The sequence below is a fragment of the Balearica regulorum genome, chromosome 4 (genome assembly GCF_011004875.1).
Source record: "Balearica regulorum gibbericeps isolate bBalReg1 chromosome 4, bBalReg1.pri, whole genome shotgun sequence".
NCBI classification, from domain to species: domain Eukaryota; kingdom Metazoa; phylum Chordata; class Aves; order Gruiformes; family Gruidae; genus Balearica; species Balearica regulorum.
The window spans coordinates 49,089,961-49,112,320 of NC_046187.1; the positions used below are offsets into that span (position 1 = coordinate 49,089,961).

Here is a 22,360-nt window from a genome sequence, read left to right on the forward strand (position 1 = left end):
CTAACAGTCACTATAGATAGTCAATAAATTAATTTACTGCTCTGTTATATCATCACATTCAGTGCTCAGATGAAAACAGGAAACTGCCCTAAGACTGACATCTCATTAAACAGAAGCACCCACTAACACACTGACTCATGTTCTTACTTTTCAGTCCTACTCTGCTGTGGAGTACGCTGAGCTTCGGATCCTTCACTTTTGACAGATGCAGCAACAGTAGATATTGTTTCTGCGAGCTCTCTCCTCCTCTGATGTTCAGCCATTAAAGCTTCAAGTTGCTTTCTTCTTTGTCGCAATTCTTCTCTTAAAATCTCATGTCTTCTCATCTCAGACCATAACTGTTGGCAGTAAAATGGAAGACATTCAGATAAAAACAAAATAAATACAATCTAAACTAAAGCACATTAGAATTTCAGTATTTGATACTACACTGATACCTTTTTGTTCAGGCATTATACTGTAACTGAAGCCACACCACAGAAAACTGCAAAATACATTCAGTATTTGCTATTTATCCCAAACACTGCAAAATCTAAGAAGGTAATTAAACATTACAGGACAATTTTTTTTTTTTTTTTTTTTTTTTTTAAGAGAAACAGAGCACATTTTACTCAACACTGCTTTTCTCACGTAATTTATGCATTATTACTTAGCTCTAAGTAGCATGACAGAATACTATCCTCCAGAGAAATCTGAAAATTGTGCCAAGTACTTCTTTGACAGAGTAGAGGATACAACAAAAAGATTTTATGCAACCTGCAGAAACTTCAAGTTGCAGTGTATGTTTGAACAAGACTTAAGGAAGCCATGATTTACAAAGAGCACATAAAGAGAAAGGTACAAGTAGAAAGAGGCCTTTATCTACCTTAAATTACATACAGTGAAAGCATAAATGGCAAGAAACACGTAAACAGCATAATGCAATAGCATAACATACAAAAACAATTGTGTAAGTGAACTACACTGGAAAATGTAGACTTAAGAGAAACAGGCAAGTGACTACTTGAGCCTGAAAGCAACTGGACTAGCTAGCAGTGCTGGAGCTAGGAAGTTTTCCAACAAAAATCCATACATATTTTGATAATTAATAACCCAATCTGCTTGTAGGGTGTTAGCAATTGCACCAGCACATTCATTTTAGAGACAGTTCCTTTTTAGCGGGAAGAATTCAGACATTTTATTTAGTGAAAAGAGACAAGTTGTCCTATAATGCTTATTCAAAAGAGGCCAAAGTTCTGAAATTTTTCTTGGAGAAGGAAAATACAGGTTTAAATGCCAACAGTACAGGCGTTGCCCCATCAGCCCCACCTAAACTGTTAAAAGAAAATTTACGAGAATGCTGATAAAAGTCACAGAGAAAGCTTATTTGAAAAGGTATTTTTTAGATCTTTGTTTCTGATGTCTAGTCTAGCCAGCAAACATTTTTCATCACATATCCTTCCCACTCCTACAAATGCTAGCATAATTTTCATAAAGACCAAGCAGTATCCAGATCATTATTTAAGACATGAATTTTGAGGGAAAAAGGGAAGGAAGATGTGTAGAAAATAAACTATCTTTCAAATACTGCCATAATTTTCTTCATGGATGACTTGTCTGTGGTATACACTGTCAAATGTTCACAGTATAAATTCAAAATTCATTCAATTTCCACATTAATATTTGGCAACACCTGCTATATTTGGGGCAAGATCTCTTGCCAGTTCAGGTCAGTATTTACTACTTTCCAGAAATGAAACAAAGAAGCTATACACACTTTGTTAAAGTGGCTACTACTCCACTCCTCACACTTAAACTTGGGCACACTTAAAAACGTATCAAAGTTACAACTTTTTTTCCTTTTTAAACCTTTTTTAAGTCACAGAATGTCAAGTATGAAATACCTCATTGCCTACTGGTACAGATTCATCAAATTCAAGTGAAGGCTTGCCAGCTGTGTTACACTCATTCATGGCTGGAGTTGAGGTTGCTGGTGAAGTCTGCCTATTTGCTGGGCAGTTACCCAGGCCAGCTGACAACTGAAAGAGAAAGCAAAATGGCAAAACAGTAGAGTAGCTTTCTAGAACTGACATGCTGTTAAAAGCCAACACAGTATAGACTTTATGAGATAGGAGAATTAGTATTCAGTGAAAAGGGATTTTCAAATCCCTAAATACTAAATACTAAATTTCAGAACTAAATACTTATTTCAGAACTTAGCCAAGAATCAATAAAACTTACTTTTACGTAAGAGTATTATATAATGCTGTAGATACACAGTATTGATAATTTACTGCTCACTTCAGAGAAAAAAGTTCATCTTCGAAGAGTACAAGAAACAATACAGCACTTTGCATCTGAGTTTAAATACAAGCATTGATCATGCTTACAAGACACAATATTGTTTCAAAATACCAGACCCTGCAAATGATTACTAAGAAGAGTGAAGACACAGTGACTAACAGGTATGCACAGACAAATTTCAGGCTAAAAGTAAGAAGGAAAATTCTCTGTGTTAAAAGACCTTCAATCAAGAGTTTTAAAGACAAACTACAGCAAAATTAGAGCTTGATACAGTAATCACTGGGCAAGAACCTACAGTGGAACAAGATAAGCAGAGCTCTTCCCTAAGCTCAGATGCCCAGCTACTTACAGTATACAGGTATTACCTATTTTAAGTTTTTTCCAATTTTTATAGTGAAAAAATGGTGAGAGATATTTTATGCTTTGTTGCTCAACAAAAGCTTAAGAAAGCAAATACATTCTACCTACTTGAAGATCAGGACAAGCTTTCTGTAACACTTGAATTTTTTCTTGAATTTCAATCAGTTTTCTTCTTTCTTCTTGTAACTGCTTAAGCTCCCGTTGCTGCTGCTGAAGTTTAGCTTCATAAAACTTCTCTCTGTGTAAATAAGTTACCCACATATTACTTGGCAAAAAGTTGCATAAAGCATGATTTCACTGTCCTTTGACAAAGGCATACCTTGCTTTTTCATTCAATCCTACATCTTTTTGTAACTTGTTGGTACTAGCTCGGACATTGTTTGGTTGTTGCTTTGTCTCTTCCATCTCACCCAAAAACAAGTCACCAATATTAGATGCATTTGCAATTGTTGCTTGAGGTTCTGCATCATCATCCTGAAAGGATGTCAGAAAGGCAGTTAGGCTATTTTCAAGTTGATACACAAAGTTTAATAAGTTTAGTCTGTTAAACTAATTTTTCAGAGCTAAACCATCTGAATAGCTTTATCTTTAGTTCAGATCATAAACTGAGAAGTCATCATCTTCATGGCATCATGACTTTAAGACAAATTAAGTTAATGAGAGAATTTAAAGTTACAAAGCTCACACTGTTGAAACTTCCACTATAAATGCAAGAGAACTGGTCTCATTCTAGAGGCATAAACCACTTGAATTGTATTTTATGCCTACAACTGACTGGATTGAAACACACAGACAGGTCAAGAAACAAAGGGGAAGGCAAAAAGAACAGAAGGAGACTGAGGTGAACAAGACTGCTTCATTACGGAAGTTAAATATTACTATTAACAGCTTAAAACAAAAACAAAGCTATTCTTGAAAGTTAAATCTGAAATATTTTAGAAACAGTCTTCTACATTGTTCTCTATTCCACTTTTCTTGGTTACATGACTTTTGTATTTTCAGTTCTGAACTTAAATTGAAAATATTAAAGCTGTCACCACTGCTTATTGTTTTCCAACATGATTGTTCTTAATACAGAATCTACTAAACAGGAGAGATCATCAGTGACCAAATATGACACAGCTATGCAGACCTTAAGTACCATTACTGCATACATACAGATACAAGTCTTGTAAATACTTAAGAAAGATTGAAGACATGCCATTAGACTATTTATTAAGGAAGCTGCTGTATCATCTCTAATTCTGATTTATACCACTGCTCAGTTAACATCTCTATAGTGATGATAAAAAACAAGTCTGATCCAGATGCTGAGAAATCTCTGATAACAGTATAATCTTGAAATAACAATACAGTGTTTATACTGTTGCTGTTGTAAAACACGTTCTAATAGAGATTGATTTCAGAGTTCTCACATAAAGTCTTTACGTTTCTGATTCACATGTTTATTCAGTATGCAGACATTACATTAGGTAGTGCTCAAATCTGAGCATTCTGTAGGGACACTGGATTCATGAACAGATGTTTTTGATAAACATCACTAAATTAGCATGAGATATTGTAAATTAAAAACACCATCAATTCATAGCTGGCCCTCAAGATTCTAGAACAAAAAAACCCAAACCCCCAACACAGCAAAACCCCCAAACACCCCCCCAAACCCAAATCAAAATACCCTAACTCGAACATGTTGCAACACCCAAAGATTTTAAATCAAAACCAAATTATTTTCCTCTCATTGAACAATGTAGCAAAATCTAACATTCAAAAAGTAAAAGTGATGAATATTCATTATAAGCTTAAAGATGTAGATCAATATAATTTTAAAAAATATTAGGCTTCTTGGTTCGTATTTTGTAATCCAGTGCTAAGGTTAAGTATTAAGGCCATTAGGTTAGCATCCAAGAAAATTCCAGGTTTGAACTTCAGAGTATCACCCTCGACTTCAGAAAAATTAAACAGTATCTCTTTTTCCCAGCCTAAAAATGAGCATTTTAAATGTTACACTAAGCAGAATGGTTTTCCCTATGAAAACTTATACATTACATGAAATAATGAAGGCTACATTTTTGTGCACAGATTTATATTAATAAAATACCTGCACCATAGCAGCAAGGTTTTGTAACTGTCTAAGTTTCTGTTTTGCAGCTATAAGCCTATTGATCTTCTGCTCAAACTCAGCATCTCCAGCAACGTCACCCAGGCTGCTTCTGTGACTAGATATGGAATCTTCACTAACTCTATCTTCTTCCACTTCATCATCTTCACCTTGGGGTAGGTCGATATCTTTGTCATCCTCCTTATTATGACAATCTAGAGGCAAGGAGAGGAGGAAAGAAAACAGTACCAATGACACATTATTGAATGAAGTTCACTGTAATAACTGGACATTAGAAAAATATCAGCTTAATGATTAGACTCTTGAACATTTTGCTCATCAAACAAGGTTCTCCCAAATTCTGTGCAGCTATCAGAATTATTTGCCCTCAGACTTAAAATTATTAGAACATTTTAGAACATACCTAGAGTAGAAGACATTTTTAGAGTCCTTATATTAGCAGCAGATCGATTATTTATTTCACAGTCTGTATTAAGATGTCTTCCATCTCTGTTATTAGTTCCACACTGTACATTTGAGTTGCTATTTATTTCACTCCAACTACTGATTCCTTGAGGGTTTCTAGGGTAAAATACATTACTCACGTTAACTTTTTAAGAACTGATATCAATGGAATTTTACTTCAGCCATTTTATTAACTGGGTTTTATAGGAATGTGTTCTCAACTTTTTAGGAAAAAAGAAAAATCAACTCCATATAAAATCAGTCCAGACATTTGGAATTTCTAATATCCATCTCACCGTTTGCTTAAAAAAACCCAAACCAAACAACATCCCCAACAACTCTTATCAGAAGCAGCTATGAATTATGCCCTGCTAGACCTGCTTTCAAAGTATATGTCTATATTATAAAAGCTTTATATGATTCATAGCTAAATTAGTACTCATTTCTGTGCAGTGAATATCTTTGATGCACACAGTTGCCCTGTTAGACTACAGCTCTAAATACCTCCATAAACTGAAGTTTGTTTTTATTCCAATTCTCTAGTCTAGGCCTGTTAACCTTCTAGTGGAATTCTATACACAAGTCAGTGCTTAGACCCAAAGGAATTACAGATTTTGAAGTCTCTTACATTGATTTTCTAAATGTCCAATCTAATCTACGTTTGCTATACAAATAAGTTACTAAGGATAAAGATTATTATTAGTCATCTGTATAAGAAAGCTATGTCAAATTAATTTTGGAAAGTTAATGTAATCACAGAATTAAGTAACTTCTGGTTACCTGAAATAATGTATTGCTTCAGGAAACCTGTAACAACTTAGCTACAAAGATTTAAGGTGACAAAAAATATGACAACCTAATATTTGTAACAGGCTGTGGATCCTCATGTTCAGAGTCACTTTCTGATTCTTCTGTTTCTTCCTCTTCCTTAGTGTTTTCATTCACAGCATCTGTCATCATATCAGATGTTTGCTCATAGTAGTGAACTAACTCACGTAACTCATTCAGCCTTTTACGAACTTCATTTAGCTTCCTGATGAGAAAAAAAGAATATGCTATGTGTTTTGTCATACTAATAAAATCTATGTAGAGTTTAAAAGTGTATATATAGCATTTTTAGTTCTCGAAGTTTACTGCCATTTTCCTAGCTGTAAGAACCTTCTGCTTGAAGCTCTGAACTCATTTAACCGTCTTGGATCATTGGTCTATAATATTAAATTAAGTAGATTAAAATATGAGTTGGTTTCTAACACAGAACTTATTAAAAAAGTAACACTCAAAATCACTAAAGCATATTACGAAAAAAAAATTAAAATGCTTTTACTGAAGCTTTTCTGTTGGATTTAGATTGTCATCCTCTTCACTCTCATTCTGAGAAGCCAGGGAATCAGGAGGATAGGGAGCAGATGCCAGGCTATTCGATTCGCCATTGACAACAGTTACTATGCCTACAGGACCAGAAGCAGCTGAAGTTGTACTTCTTTGATCAATACTCCTTTGAGGAGAACCTGAAGCAGGAAAAACTAGAGAAAAGAAATATAGCTCATAAGAACAACCTGAAAAAAGGAACCTGCTTAACTGCATTATATTAAAACATAACTACAGAAAATATTACCAACATACAAAACAGCAGTTAGTAACTTCTTTTCTTAGAAGAACAAAAGCTTTTGTCTCAAGTTTCATGGCATGCAATGCCAACAGGCAACAAGTAATTAGTTTTTGTAAACAAGACTTCAGTCAGTTCCTTTTAGCTTTACTGAATGTTAGGAGAAAATTCTTCACTGAAAGGGTTGTCAAGCATTGGAACAGGCTGCCCAGGGAAGTGGCTGAGCCACCATCCCTGGAGATACTTAAAAAAGGCGCAGATATGGCACTTGGGGACATGGTTTAGTGGTAGACTTGGCACTGTTAGGTTAACAGCTGTACTCAATCTTAATGGTCTTTTCCAACCTAAACATTTCTATGATTGTCAAACTTCAGAAGTGGAAACTTTCATGCTGCCCAAAGAGTGCTTTTAAGGGTTTATTTACAGCTGAATTGTTTTTTTTGAAATTTAAATTTCAACATGATAAAAAAAGCTCTTTTGTTCATATGCTATAGAATGTAGATTTGAGATTTCATGTTTGTTTTTTCCAGCTATATGAAACCATATCCCAATATGTTCATATTCTATGCATTAAGTAAATGAAGAAAGATGGGGGTACAATAATGTAACTATTAAATCAGTCTGCCCTTCTCCAGGAGCATGCTTCAAGTGCCTCATTTCTTAATGTTAACCATGTTACGCTGTGATCACCTCTCAGAAGTTTCCAGCTATAGGACAAACTTCAGCAGTACAAATGTATTTCCAGAAATCGAAAGCAAGATCAGTAAGTAGGCCCACATCAAGACTTTAAGGAGAAGAAAAAGCCATCTAAGGAACACACCAAAACTCTAGTCCATTCAGACAGTTAAGTTCCACTGGTATGGCCTATGATTGAAGTCCCTGCAACTATTGCATGAGACAGTCTTTTGACAGTGGACAAGAAAACTTTCTAATGCCATAGAGCTACTAACATCTGAAGTGCTGACTACATAAATACAGATGTGATACAAATACAGGAAGTTCAAGTTCATATGGTACACTCTACAAGGCAGATGTGTCACAGACAAGCCTTGAAGAAAAAAAAAATCCGTCATCACATCCTCACATTAGTCAACTTTCATAATCTTATAAACAAGAGTGCTATTAGCAAAAACACTCATCATCATTACTTGTAGAGCTCTCCATTAAGCCAGAAACTTAGACAGCATTAGAAACTATTTACATAACATTACCCCAGCACAGCTTTATCACCTGCATTTCACTAAGAACATGTTACAAACAGACCCATTTCAAGAATACACCTTTTTTAAAGATACAATTCTGCCTATATATACTTACAGGAGGAGTTATTTAGATGTTGGTCACGAAGCGTATGAAGTTCTCCTAACAGTTTGTCCATTTTTTGCTTTTTACCCTGCAACATTCGCATCTTGTTAAAAAGCTGTGCCTTCTCATCTGACAGGTGTTCGGACATTGATGAGTTTCTGCTTTGTGAAATCTCTCTGGTAAGTGAAAGGCTTTCTGCTTGCCTTCTATTGTCTGGCACAGACTGTGTGTAAATAGAGTAATTTAATTTTATTTAGAGTAGTATGAAAAAAGCCAAATAAATTGTAAGAAACAAAGCCCTCTTTATGGGCTTGCTAGGCTCAAAACTAGAAACAAGAACATTATAACAGGAAACCGATACTGAAAACACTCTCATGATATCCCAATTATACATTGAGTCAATACGTAATTATATTGCAATATAGAAACTACTTCTCTGGACTTTTATGGAAAACTATGAGACAAAGTAATAGATCAGTCAGCTAGTAACTCTTAATAACACAAAGATGCTGAGCTTTCAAGTTTGAGGGAACCCTAATTACTCCACTAGCAAATGAACACAAATAAGCAAACCAAACACTTAACTGCACTGTTCAAAAGAATAAAAAAAACAACAGACAATGGCAAAACTTACACAGTGCAATCCAAGGACTGACCTGAGAATCATGAAGTTGGTTGTGAAAGCGCTGAATTAAGTCATTCAATTCTTCATTCAATTCTGATGTAAGGCTTACTCCTGAAACACTACCTGTAGTCTCTGTTACAACTGGACATGCAGAAGAAGGAGGAAAAAATGTAAATATTTTTCCAGTGATGAAATGAAGGCTATTTGACGAAAATGTTTGGTTTAACAAGAACATCAATATACTGCATCTCTTAAAAAATAGCAATTATTTTTAATGTTGTGTCCTTCCCACCAGCTTTACTCTTGAAAGATTACTTCCATTACAGAAATACTAACAAGCCAACTCACAGTTCCTTTGTGAAGGATGATACAAAAGGACTTTATAAGTCTGTCCTGTATTTTGCTAAAAAGGTCAGAGCAAGATAAAAACAACCAAGTTGTCTAGGGTTGATGGAAACATTTTGCTTGTTAGAAACAAAATTGTTATTACTTAGTATAGCCAAACTAAGAACAACAGTGCATGTATTTATACAGCCTTAATATAATAAATTAACAGGACACCAAGCTTTCATCTTGATATAAGTTGTAATCTTTACAGCTGCAGAGTCTTAGGGGTTTGTCCTTCAAAAAGCTTTATGAGAGGAATACATTAAAAAGAAAGGGTTTTTTCCCCTCTCCCTGAAAGTTCAAATTCAAACAGTACTAAGATACAGAACTGGCAGTTGAAAGATCTAAATGACTCTTTTCTTTTTCTCCAAACATGAACCAACATTTCATAAGAAAAATCAAGCTCAAATATTACTTATTTTCACCTGAGATCATGACTTTGTTACCTGCTTTAGTCACAATAAAGCGTTACTATTTTCAAATTTAAAAACACTTATTTTGCCCTATATTGAATTTGAATCTTTGCATTTCCTACCCTACAGTTCTGGCACATACGACATCTTTAAGTAAGTCAACACAAACAGCAGTAAGAAACTGTTAAGAGTGATGTAAGTGGAAGTGTGAAACAAATAAAAACAACAACAAAGAATTAAAAAAAAAAGAAGTTCTAATTTTTCATAAGCAATCCTATTTTCTACCCACTTCATCTACACACTTCCCATCAGCATGGAGTTCTGTATGTTTGAGGAAAGAAGAGAAAGGAGACTCCATCACAGGTCTACTACTGCAGAGCAGACAGGAGAAAAGCAATTACTGAAAACCATTTAAGAAACAAGGAAACACCTTTCAAAGGCACTTGCTTCTGCTCCTGTGGTAGCTTTCTGAAAGCACTCTACCTACCAACTTCTCTCCTTTTCCTACACTAAAATCTAGTTTTCTTAACTAGTTCTACCTTCTTTCCTATAGTCTATCAAATCAAGGACAGGAGAAAAGCAGGAGGAGCAGCTTATCAGAGCAAGGAACCCTAAAGACAGACTTACTGTAAAGTGTAGAAATAAATGCTTACCTTTCTACACATTGAGCTATCTTAAGTATAAAAACTAACTGTAATATGAACTGCTGTCCCATACACCCTCTAATCAAGCCTAATGACAACTCTTATGGGGAAGAGTCATGGAACAGTAACACTGACTAAATTTAAACTTCCTTAGTGCAAAAATGTCATTCCCTACAACTGCACACATAACTGCACCCCATTTCCAGAAAAACCTCAACAGAATTTAGGGAGGGCCAGGGGGTAGTACAAGTTTCCAACAAACAAAAGAAAATTCATATGTCAACAGTGCACAAATCAAGGACAATTGTATCCATTAAGATTGAACTCTTGAGAAAACAACTCTGCTGACAGCCTTTAAGCAGGTGTCAAAAAGAAGTCTCTGTCCCAAAGATAATTTCTGAAAAGTTGAGAATATAGAATCATATGATAGTTTGGGCTGGAAGGGACATTAAAGATCATCTAGTACTTATGTAACTGCTTTAGCAACTTCCTCCTTTCTTTTATTGGATAAAACATTAGTCTACCAACGCCTATTAGACTGTCAAGCAACCAGCCACACACACAAAAAAAAAGAGCAAACAAAAATTCACACTACCAACTGCCTACAGCCAGAAGGATGCAGAAAGGAAGAGAGCAGTCTATATCCCCCACTCTGATTCTTTCCTTCAAAGGCCTGGTACAATGATAGAGATGAGAGGCAGACTTCTAATCTGATGTAGTAGACCATTCTTAGGAGAAAACCCACGCTTTTAGGATTTTACAAGTAAACCACAGAAATCAGCTGTGTGGTTTTTAACTGACACGTTTTACAACGTTACACTGTCAACTCGTTTCAGAAATAGAAGCCTTGCGGTAAAATTTTTAAAAAGTGCATTATAAAAAAAAATTTAACGTGTATTCCACAATTCCAGCTTTAAATCATTCAATCAGCATGCTAACACGCTATCAAAGACACCATCATTCCACATACCAGAATCATCCATGACAGCAATTGCTTGCTCTGCTTTATGCTGCAAAGCGAGAAGAGCTGCTTGTCTTCCTTGAAGAGCCTTCAATTGCTCCTGCTGTTGTAGCATCCTTTTCAATAAATCATGCTGCTTCTTCAAGTTCTCCAACTCCTCTTTAGCTTCCTGTTGAGGATCTCTGGCCTGCAAGATATGGAAGAACATTACCATAATCATGACAATTGATTTGTTCACTACTAGTGACAGAAGTGTCAAAATAAGCAGGACTTGTTTGTGCAAAAAAGGTGAAACGGCTTCACCTTTCCAGTCTAAAAATTTTAGACATCCAATAGGGAGAAGCCTGTACCACCGAGACATGCTTACCACTCCTGGGGGTTAAGTTTTCTTTAGAAATCCAGTCAGCCACCCTAACATGTCTGAAAGACTAGCTTAAGCATCCCTCTCTCTTTTGAATCACAAAAGAGGGTATTAAGCTATAAAACTGGTAAAGCTAAGCAAGATAAGGCATAGTATCATGGAGCTACATATAATACAAGACCTAGATTGATTTACTGACCTAAAATCTCTAAGTTTTCAGCAAAATGTTTTGGGCAGTTATTCTTCTCTAACCTATAATGTGTTTAGTTTTGCATGCTATATTTATGTCACAGATACTAGAACAGACCGGATTTAGGTAAACTAATTTCAAAACAAAACCATGAACAGAACCCCCTTTATACCATGCTTTCAAACACATGGAAATAGATCTGAAGGAATGAAAATATGTTGGGCAGTTAAAACATATTAGAATTAAACTATTTTCCTAAATAAAACTGGAGATTTGCCTCAAAACTTTTATTCAAGGACTGTCAGCAAATTAAGTAATTTAATGAGACATCCACAGTTAAGAGCCTTATCCTGTTTGAAGCTAGATTATTGCACTATGCAGATGAAACCATGGGAAAGTTTGCCTCCTTTTTGTTAGGAGTTGACACGTACTTAAAAAGAACATTACTAACTTTAAAGCATCATCTTCTCTCCGCACAGTACCGAGCTCCTGAAGTACAAAATTCTCAGTCCAAAAGTTCTGCACCAAATGTCAGAATAGAAGCAGGCATCTTATTAACTAGTTCTAGGTTACCAGGGAATGCTCAACTTTCCAGCAGAGAAAGGAGAACACATCCAGAATTCTAAACTTCTCAAAGAAGTGTCATTAAAATATGCACTTCAACTGGCACTGATCACCCCTGTTAAAATTTCATCTTTTATATAAAAAGCAGGCTAGAGGCAAACTAGAGTACACAATGAAATCAACACAGGAAGGAACCAGGGGAAGAAAGGGAAAAAGAGGACGCGTCTCAGTCTCACGCACCTATTAAATAATCCAAGCTTTGAAGTACCAGATTTGCTTGAGTTCATTAAAATCACGTAACAAATTTAAGTTTAGTTCTACATTTAGACTAATAAGCATCAAAAAACATTTAAGCCTTGTATTTTATGTAAAAAAAAATTAAAAGATCTAACTTATGATTTTTAATTTTTTTTTAATCAGTAAGAGACAAACCTATAGAAAAGCTGGTAACAGGTAACAGAAGAAGTTTTAGAATCCAAGCCCCTTAGTCTTCCCCCTTCCAACCAAATATTTATACAAACAACTATACAAAAAACATTTATGGAACAAGTTAAGGCTTCTATTCTCTGATTTATTTTCTCTATATGGTATTAGATTAAATTTGCATTGGCTGACTGTTAGTCTAAATATGACAAGTATCTGAAAGTCACATTTACAGTCTGTTTTCCTAGAAAGAGAACAGCAGAACTAGAAGGATCATCTACATAAAATCAGAACACTTGCTGTACAGTTACACGTAGTACTTTCTCTGTCAATGTTGACACTTCAGAAGACAAAGTTGTCAAGCATCTCTATTTAAAGAAAAAACCTCTAGGCAAAGAAGATACATTCAATGAAAAAACAGCTGGATACCGATAAGCATGCCAAATGGGAACATTCACTCTAAGTAACAAATACATTTGAAGCAGTTAACAGGAGAAAAAAAAGAAAAAGAGATCAGCATGTATAAACCCTATTTGAGGCTAAAATAATATTTTTAAGTGTACCTTTGAAGGCAATCCATGTTCTTGGCTATTAATCCTACAAGGCCAGATTTCCCTGTCATTCAGAGCAGCTCTGTCACTTTTCCCTTTAGGGCTTGCTGTAACATCAATGTCTGTAACCTGTTCTTGTGAAGCTGAATTCCCTAGTTTGTCTTCAATGCGGGGCCGAATGCTCAAACTAAAAGATACCTCCTTTATTAAATAGTGTAGTATGTTAGATTTTGAACATGTGCTCCAACTTAACATGCAAGTTACAAACCTACCCGCTTGTATCTTGTCAAATAATGAAAATTATTTTCAAATAAAATCTACTAGAGCAAAGACATTTTTAGTCATTCTTAGAATAACAGTAAGGGTCCACATAGCAATCAACCTTCTAAGACTCGAAGTATTCATTCTGCATGTAAACATAAATTAGATGCAAAATGAAAAGCCAAACATAAAACTAAAACCCATTTTGCAAAGATGAAGAAAAATGCAAGTTTACGCGCATATTTTTTAAAAAACTGTACTGGTCTTTTTCTGCATTTTTCAATTATACTTTTTAAAGTTAAAGTACATCTTCCGCATCTACAATTTTATGTCTTCACAGAGATAGAAAAAGTTCTTACAAAACTAAAAGTAATTACAAAAACTTAATGTTTTAACTGCTGTTTTACTTCCAAGCACGTTAATTCTCCTCTTCTATAGAACATTCAGAGTACTAACTGGCTAAAAGAGTACCAGCTCTCTAGTACTCTTCCTCAGTAGTACTGGAAGATGTAAAACAAATTGTTATTAAAATGCTTTTGTATCTACTACAAGAATTGTTTTCCATGTTAATAAAAAAGCTTTTATAAATAGAAAGAAAGACTGTCTGTATCTCAGAACTAAATTCAGAACATGTTTTCTAAAAGGTGCTCATCTCTCCAAAAAAGAAGAGAAACTTCTGTGTTAGGTCAATACTTCCATCATATCACTAGCAAGGTGCTTGGGTAATGGCCCACTGCTGATTTATTTCTAACCCTCTGCTCACCCAACGCCAGCAAGTATTCCCCACTAACAGAAACAAACTTATAGAGGAAAAATCGTACAGAAAACTATTCCTTCCCCCATCAATCCAGTGCATGCTCTGCCAAAGTAAACATTTAACCTTTCATCCTACTTTGAAGAAAGATAAAAAGATTAAAAAAAATAATCAAGATATATTGTTGTGACAGAATCATTAATTTTTTTTCCCCATATAACAGGAAATGAGATAAAAAATCCACACATGCATGAGCACTCTCTGAACTGTGTTTGGGGATTTACTATTTTTTAATTGAACTGCAGATTATGACACTATCACAACAATCAGGACAAAACCAAAACAAAGTCTTCATTTCTAGCACCTTAATTACTAAAAGGCAGCTTACCGTGGTATCTGAAGCCTCAGACTGCACATCAATGTTTAGCGATGTGCTCTCACCTACAGAACCAGATCCCACAGCTGAATCTATAGTCCGAACATCATCCTCCTCATTTTCTCTAGCCTGAAACATTTCATTGGCATAAATCAAAAGCTATATAAAGGGGGCAGTAAAAATGAATTATGGAAGGTACTACATATCAAAACCAACACCCCCAGTAGCACCATCAAAACATTAATGGTCAACTCCTAAAAAAGCTTACAGTGCAGAAACAAATACATTATGTTCTCAAACTTACAAGCATCTTTTGCAAAAATTTCAGATAGGATTTCTCCTGCTCTTTAAGGTGATCTATAAGGTGTGATAAACGCTCAACATTGGCCGATCTTTCATTTTTCTCTACAAGATCATCCCGCATGGAGCTGGCCTTAGCAATATAGTCGCGAATTTGAACTAGTCTGCTCACAATCTGTAAAGACACTGAAATTACTGAATGCATTCAGCTATGGCTTTAACGTATTTAATGCACAAGACATGATGATAGCAACAGCAAAGTAGTAATTAAAGGGGTGACATACTAGTACTTTCAAGTCTAAGAACACTTCTGCAAGTGGTTAAAAGACAACAGCCTTTATAAGGCTAGATCTATGCATGCAATAAAGCTGCAAGGCTGAAGCACAGGACTTCTTATTGACTCAGGCTAAAATAGAATTGAGCTCATTAACACACGAAAATACCAAACTAAGTATTTTCTTGAACTGTAAAAAAGAGAACCAACCTCTGAGATGAGAATTAATACTGCTTCTGTTACCAGTAAGCAGATTTCTAAAGAACAATATATGATAAAGTTTGTTTCCATATTTTCCTCAAGTTGCCTTTTGGAGCAGTGGGAAGACAAGTATTTCCAATAAAGATTTAACAGTTATACTTTTTGGAAATTTAGAAAGATGCACTGAAAAGTAACAAGATAATTAAAACATTTTTAAGAGTCAATATTCTGTAGACTTTATAGGCTATGTAAATACCTGGCTACTATCCATAGCTGGTTCTCCCCTTCCATCTTCTTGGGCAGAGACTTGACAATTTTGCAAGAAATCCTTGCTTAGAGCAGCTCCAAACAACTCTTTACATTGCACTGTTACCCCACTTTCCTTTTTTTGGGAACCTGAGGCAGGATCTTTGCTTTTGTTAGTATTTATCTGCAGTGACAGGAAGTTGAAACGTTTTTTGTTTTCATTAAGTTGACGTTTGTTGTTAGCAGCTGTTGCCCTGCCTTGAGAATCACTTCCAATGCTTCTCTATAAACAAAACAAAAAAAAGAACAATTGCTTTATTTTTTTTTCCCTCAAATATATTCTCACCACTGATTAGTTTCACTGCTTCGATTACCAGTGCTGCAATATTATTAGATTGATTTTAAAGTTAACTTATTAGTCACTGACTAGCCAAAAGCAATCTAAAGACAGTACCAGTGATTTTTGCTGTACAGTTTTCAGAAAGCAAGCCCACCCTCCCTGAACAGTTGAGAAACAAAAGGGTTCTGCAGTTTCTCAGAGCTTAGGTCCTCATCCTTGCTGTGGTCTCCAACTTCACTATAGTGAAAGGCATCCTACTTCTCCAGGTAATTTGAGCTCTAATAATAATAAAGCAACATAACCACTTGCAGAATGATAACTCATACTTCACCTGTTCTTTAGAACCTTCCAAATAGCAACTTGTTGCAGTAACGTATATTTGGGGAGGAAGTTATGGCCAGTCTTTATATTCTAAGTCAAAGCAATGAATCATGTTTGAAAGAATCTTCACAACCCAAACAAGTTAACAACAAACTTTGGCAAAGATTAACAAGCCTCTATTCTGAAATTGTTAGCACAAATTTATGCCCTGTTACCAAAGAATTAATCCCTCATTTTTCATTGTTTTGGACAAGTAAAGGATGAATGTGCCATATCCCCAAAGATGCAGTTATGGATCAAGAATTCATGCCATACATTTCTCTACATTCTATTGAGGAGCAGTTTTTAATGCTACTCTTCTGCTTAATCCACAAGGATAAAAACATTCAGAATCACAAACTGGCACTTCAAGAACAGACTTTCAAAATGAGGTAAAATATTTTTGAGTGGCAGACAAGTATGATGAGTAAGAAACACTGATTTGAGGACACCAGAATTTGTTAACAATTGAGAGGAAGAAACTGAAGACAGCTAGTGTACTCTCAAGCACAGGACAGCCATGGTCCTGAACTTTCCACAATTTTCTCAAGTTCAAAACCAGAATTTTGATTTGGCTCCCATGGTGCCTATAAACTTTTTTTAATCTTAATTGCTTATGAAAGCTTATTCATCTGTCAAATTATTAAGAGATAGCTAAATCAATTTTGCAGTAAACATTTATAGTAGGAGTTATCATCCACACAAACCTGATCCAGATCACTGAAGTTTATTCTTTGCTTAAGTCTTTCTAGCTCAGCCTGCTCTGGAACAGACATCTGGGTCATGTATCGAGCATGAGGAAAACTATGAGGAGTTCTGGTCTTCCGTCGTCCCATTCCAGGTGAGGATTCTGGAGATATATCATTAGTAAGCCTCGTTTCAGCTTCCCCACCAAGCTTTTTCTTGTTTTTTTCTGAAGATCTGTTTGCTTTCTTCTGTTGACTTCCCCAGTCCTTAAGGGTAAGACAAAGGAAGGAAAAAAAGTCATATTTGTAATCCACATCAATAAAAAGTAAATGTTTTAACTCAGTGAAAAAAGTTTACTTCCATTTTAGAAGCAAAACTAAAAAGTGATATCAAAATATGTACTAAGCTTTCTAAAGCAAATGTCACATTACAAAATATCATTTTCTCCACTGCATAAATTAAAAATAGTTTGTCAGGAAATTTTAAACCCATTTCATCCTAGAATGCATTAAATTAATTTCAAGTGAAGCTACAACTGTATTTCTTCTTCGCTGAAGACTCTTCAGCAGTTTAGAACTTTTAAAAATAGTTTTCATTTTTATGACACCTACAATGCTTTGGTGTCCAGCTACTTCATTTACCCAAAACATTTCCCATAAATACATCTACAGACTTCACAACCTCTGAATTACACTCATTGCTTGCTTACATCTACCTCAATTATTTTTATTGGTTTTGCAGATACTTACCTGTAAAACTGTACTGACAAAGCTTACAGTTTTGCATTGTTACCTGCAACTAACAGAATCTACTTGCTAATTTTAATATACAGCATAAAATGGCAACTGAAAGATAAAATGAATTATACCGTGTTGTTCAACCGGTCATCAAGGGCCTCATTGCTCCAGCTAGGCAAGTCCTGATCATTCATGCCTTCTTCAAAGGGACCACCTCCTGTTGCCATGACAAGCAATCAATAAAAAAGAATCTAAAAGAAACAGTTGAAAGAAATGTGCTGTATTAAAATCAGTTTGTATAGAATATTTTAAAGATTCATAATTTGACAACTACATATTCATCATAAAATATAAACATAAGGCTGTTTAAGTAAACAAAACCCCGTTTACTAAACTCTGTTACTGAAAATGTAACAGTGAGAACTCCACAGACACTGGCATTAAAAATTAAACACGAAGTAGTTGTTAGGGGTTTTTTAACTTTTTTTTTTTTAATCTCTACTCTTAGAAAGTAAACAAATTTTTTTGAGGCTCTCAATATTCCTTACTTTAAAACACACTATACGGTGCTTGGAAAGACTGCTTTGTGATTCCTCAAGCCCGCACGTTCAGGTCCAGGGTGATGTCTATTCGATACAGTAAGTGGCTTTGGAGATCTAGTATGTCAAACTTCCACATTTATTTCAATACTAAGACACTGACAACACAGCACTGAACAGGATTCTTGATACAATATATATCAATAAAAGGATTTTCACTTTATTTACTATAGGTTAAGTTTTTTAAGCAGTGAATGCCATGCCACTTACATTACAGTTTCTAGCAAAACCACAGTAATTTGGGTTTCCTAGAGCTTTGCTGCTCTCTAATAGTATCATTCTGTGCAGTATAAAGCAATCTATTTGTTAAAAGTTTTCACTTTCACCTCTTGTTTTGATATTAGTAATAAAAAAGTTGTTAAAGCTGAAATATCAGAAACAATGTATTCCTTTATAGCAGTAAAATTAGATGCCTGTTCAATAAGGTGATGAATACAGAACTGCATATACTCGCAGGCTGCAATAAAAACTGTGTAGCCTAAGTGCTGCTGGCACAGTTCCACTGTACAAAGATACACTTTTTCTTTATAACAGCTATGAAGTTCCGTTACAGATGTAGAAGTAAAACAGTCTTGCAGAGAATTAATTTTTCTAGCAAGTTTTAACTGCTATGTTAGGACATGATCCTGGCTTTATCTTTAACTGAAAAAAAAAATAAAATTAAAAGGACTATTTATTTCTAAACATTTTACAGCAACCTATCTACTACTAATTTTCACACAAAGATTTCACACAGTACAGGTGAGGAAATCACCTAAAACTCAGGATTAAGAAGGAAGTTGATTGTTTTTTATAATCAGTTCCAGAAAAAAAGAATAATCCTGAACTAAGTTTAAAAGCTGTACTAGAACACTTATCTTGCTTAGGTATAGCATTCAATCAAAATCATACAGCACAGCTCTCTTAGTAGGTGCACTTGCATAAAGCAGTATTTTTATGCAAATACAGCCTATTACTATACCATTAAGGAAATGGGATCTATCAGGTACCATATCCACATTTCCACTCACCAGTGTGCCAACCTAAGTCACACTAACACAGTTAGGAGTAATTTGACTTCTGCATCTCAGAATCATAACACAGGTATAATTAAGCACCAGCAGCTTTGGGAACAGGCAGATCTGTGCCCTACAGTCCTTGCACATTCATTCATGCTCCCTTCTCTGTCCCAACAGAGGTGTCCACTAGGCCATGTAATCAAGAGGGTACCATCTACAAATTTGCAAGCCAACTGTCCTGGTTTCAGCTGAGAGGATTGATTTTTCTTCATAGTAGCTAGTGTGGGGATATGTTTCGGATTTGTGCTGGAGACAGCATTGATAATATAGAGATTTACTTAGAAAATAAGAACACAATGCCCTTCCACAGTTTCTTTGTTTTCATGTAGAAGCACAAGCATCCTATGAAAAGTCTGCAAGGAAACTCTCCTGCCACCTCAAGGTAAATTTGACAACCATTCAAAATAAATGCATAGTTACTAATTTAGCTTATTTTGGAAAAGTTATGTTTTGTAAGAACTTTCTTCAGTTACAGATAAACTATCCAGCTTTGTAGATGTGCAAGACCCAACATTTCAACTGGCACTATCCTGACCTATGCCACTAAGCATAATGAGTTCATCCTGGCAAGATTAGAGGCCATCTGCGTTTATTCAGAGTCCAATTCAGTAAGCTGTTTCCTCATCATGTTATATAATTCTACTGAAACATTAGCAAAAGAAGTTTTTCGCTACCTTCCACTGTAAAAACAAGAAGTGGCAGTATTCATCTTTATGTAATGCAAATAACTATCACATCTACTTCATTTAAAACTTCCACAACAGCTATCTTCAACTATCTTCGCTGTAGGAGTCTCTGATTACCTCTGAAGTAAATTCACTGCCATGGATGGAATATTCTGAGTAACATTCTCAAACAAGGGCACTAGGTGTATGCCTACACACTCTACTAAATACAGCTCAAAAATAACAATATCCTGGCTACTTCCAGCAAGTGGATTTTAAAGTGTTCTAAAAGAACTGTCTCCTTCCCAGAAAAAAAGTTATATTCAAGTGAACTTAAGATCACAGAGCTATGCTGGTATTTTATCCCTTCAACTCAGTTAAAAACACAAAGAGGTCCAGCCAGATTTTTTCTTAGAAATGAAACTCTCCTATATGAAGCTGTGGTTTTCACATGTCGTCCCGTCCTGTTCCCCCTCCCCGTCACTAATTTGTATTTTTTCTTACTTTCCATTTTACCAGCTATTTGCAGAAGAAATCCTCTTATAAGGGCTTTCGTATCTTCCCATTCTGGTATTTCTGCATCCAGCAACCCATTAGGAATCTCAGCTTCTTGCACATTAGAGAATCTGTATAAAAGCTCCATTTGAGCATGTGCATACTGCCTTACAACATTTACTAGGGACTTGAAAAAAACCACTTTCTGTATATTTTCTAGAGAAGTAATAATCTAAGATAACATGTATGATTGTAGTCAAAACATGTAAGACTGTAATCAACACATATTCTGTACATGTAACAGCAATATGCAAATTGCTCAAAACTATCACCACAAAACAAATGAAAGATACATATTTAAATGTTTTTTTTCTACAGCAGTTGTTTTTGACATTTCCCCCCCACAACATTCATGTGAACTACAAAAGCTCTGAAGAGCACTTCATTGTGCACACAGAAACTTTTGAAAATTAAAAATTAAATGTAAAACAAAAAGTTGTAAAAAGCCATAATAGAGCCATAAAGATTGAAAATGGGAGCAAACATTTCTTTAAGTTTAGCTTTTTAAGGTATGTGCTCCTCACTAAGCATTCATTTAGCATTAACTCATTAAACATCTACAGAGTATTGCCAACCATACAATATCATCAAACAGGAGCAGACAATGTAGTAAGTCCTCTCTTGTTGCACCGGACAGCCCTCGTACGAGTAAGGGGCTAGAAGAACTGCAAACACAAACACCCGGACCGTGGGAGGGATGCCCAGCATTACCAGCCTGCAGAGTCGGGTCCGAGCCGCTCACCACAACCCCGCCCGGCGCCCCGAGCGCTGCCGTCCCGACCTGATCCACTTACACGGCGGGGCACCGAGCCCAGGCCCGGCAGGCCTCGTCGCCGCCACCGGGGCCGGCAGATCGGGTGATGCCCCGGCGGCTCTGCCCGCCGAGCTGCAGCGTGAGGCAGGTGAGGCGCCCCCCGGGCCGGGGGGGCGGTCAGGAGGCACGCGGAAAGCCCGCTCCTCTACGGCGCCAAAACCCCGGGCAGCGCGGGGGGGCAGATGTGGTAGGCGGGCTCCGCTCGAAGCGCCTCAGGCAAAAGCTCGGCCGTTGCCACTGCCCCGCCGGCGTCTCCTTGGAGAGCGGGTAACGCACCCTCGCCCAGGGCGGAGGGGAGCGACCCGCCGAACCTGCTGGCACCGCAAGGCTTCCCTGGGCCTGCGGGTTCCGGCTCCCCCACCGCCCCGGACCCCTCCTCCACGGGCAGCGAGCCTAATCCCCTCTCCTCGCCAGCCGGGTGCCCACCCACGCGGGCCCGCAGGGGCGCAAAGGACAGGCCAGACTGCCGTGCCCCACCAGCTGCGGCCCCCGCCTCTCCCCGCGCCCCGCTGCCAGCGAGAGAAGGAGGGGGAGCCCGCCGCGCGAGGAGGCGGAGAAGGCGGCTCACCCCGCAGCGGAGGGGAGGTCAGCCAGGCCCGGTTTCTCTTCCACCGTCGTTCACTACCCGCGGGGCCCGAGCTGCCCAGCCGAGGGTTTCGCCTTCCCGCAGCGGAGAAGAGCAGCAGCCTCGCTTCGCTCAACGCCGTGGAACAGGGCTAAGAGAGGGACTCACAACCCTGCCTCAACGGCCACCGCCGCCATCTTAGCCGCCGCTTCGCCAGGGGTGCAAGAGGCGGACCCCAGCGGACGGATACACACCGTTACCTAGTAACCTCCGCCCAGCGATGCCCTTCCGCGCTGCGCAAACACCGCCCGCCCCGGGCCACGTGACGGCAG

General features: G+C 37.0%; 1 protein-coding gene across 10 annotated transcripts in view; it reads right to left on the reverse strand.

The window, feature by feature from the left end:
• The window catches only part of PCM1 (pericentriolar material 1), a 43,610-nt gene extending 21,345 nt beyond the window's left edge, over positions 1-22,265 (reverse strand). For 2 of the 10 annotated variants that reach the window (XM_075752032.1, XM_075752033.1), the window contains exons 1-17: positions 17,904-18,050; positions 17,056-17,301; positions 15,659-15,931; positions 14,932-15,102; positions 14,640-14,756; positions 13,249-13,437; positions 11,157-11,334; positions 8,774-8,883; positions 8,130-8,340; positions 6,531-6,729; positions 6,063-6,239; positions 5,166-5,323; positions 4,742-4,956; positions 2,963-3,117; positions 2,752-2,881; positions 1,884-2,018; positions 148-338 (exon numbers count right to left, since the gene is read on the reverse strand). In XM_075752032.1, the coding sequence (XP_075608147.1) occupies positions 148-338; positions 1,884-2,018; positions 2,752-2,881; positions 2,963-3,117; positions 4,742-4,956; positions 5,166-5,323; positions 6,063-6,239; positions 6,531-6,729; positions 8,130-8,340; positions 8,774-8,883; positions 11,157-11,334; positions 13,249-13,437; positions 14,640-14,756; positions 14,932-15,102; positions 15,659-15,931; positions 17,056-17,301; positions 17,904-17,999 (2,951 nt within the window). In that variant the 5' untranslated portion in view covers positions 18,000-18,050. Of the gene's footprint in view, positions 1-147; positions 339-1,883; positions 2,019-2,751; positions 2,882-2,962; positions 3,118-4,741; positions 4,957-5,165; positions 5,324-6,062; positions 6,240-6,530; positions 6,730-8,129; positions 8,341-8,773; positions 8,884-11,156; positions 11,335-13,248; positions 13,438-14,639; positions 14,757-14,931; positions 15,103-15,658; positions 15,932-17,055; positions 17,302-17,903; positions 18,051-20,598; positions 20,721-22,031 lie in introns of those variants that run through there. The other 8 variants (XM_075752038.1, XM_075752034.1, XM_075752030.1 and 5 more) reach the window with 7 other exon arrangements.
• Positions 22,266-22,360: the final 95 nt, after the last annotated feature.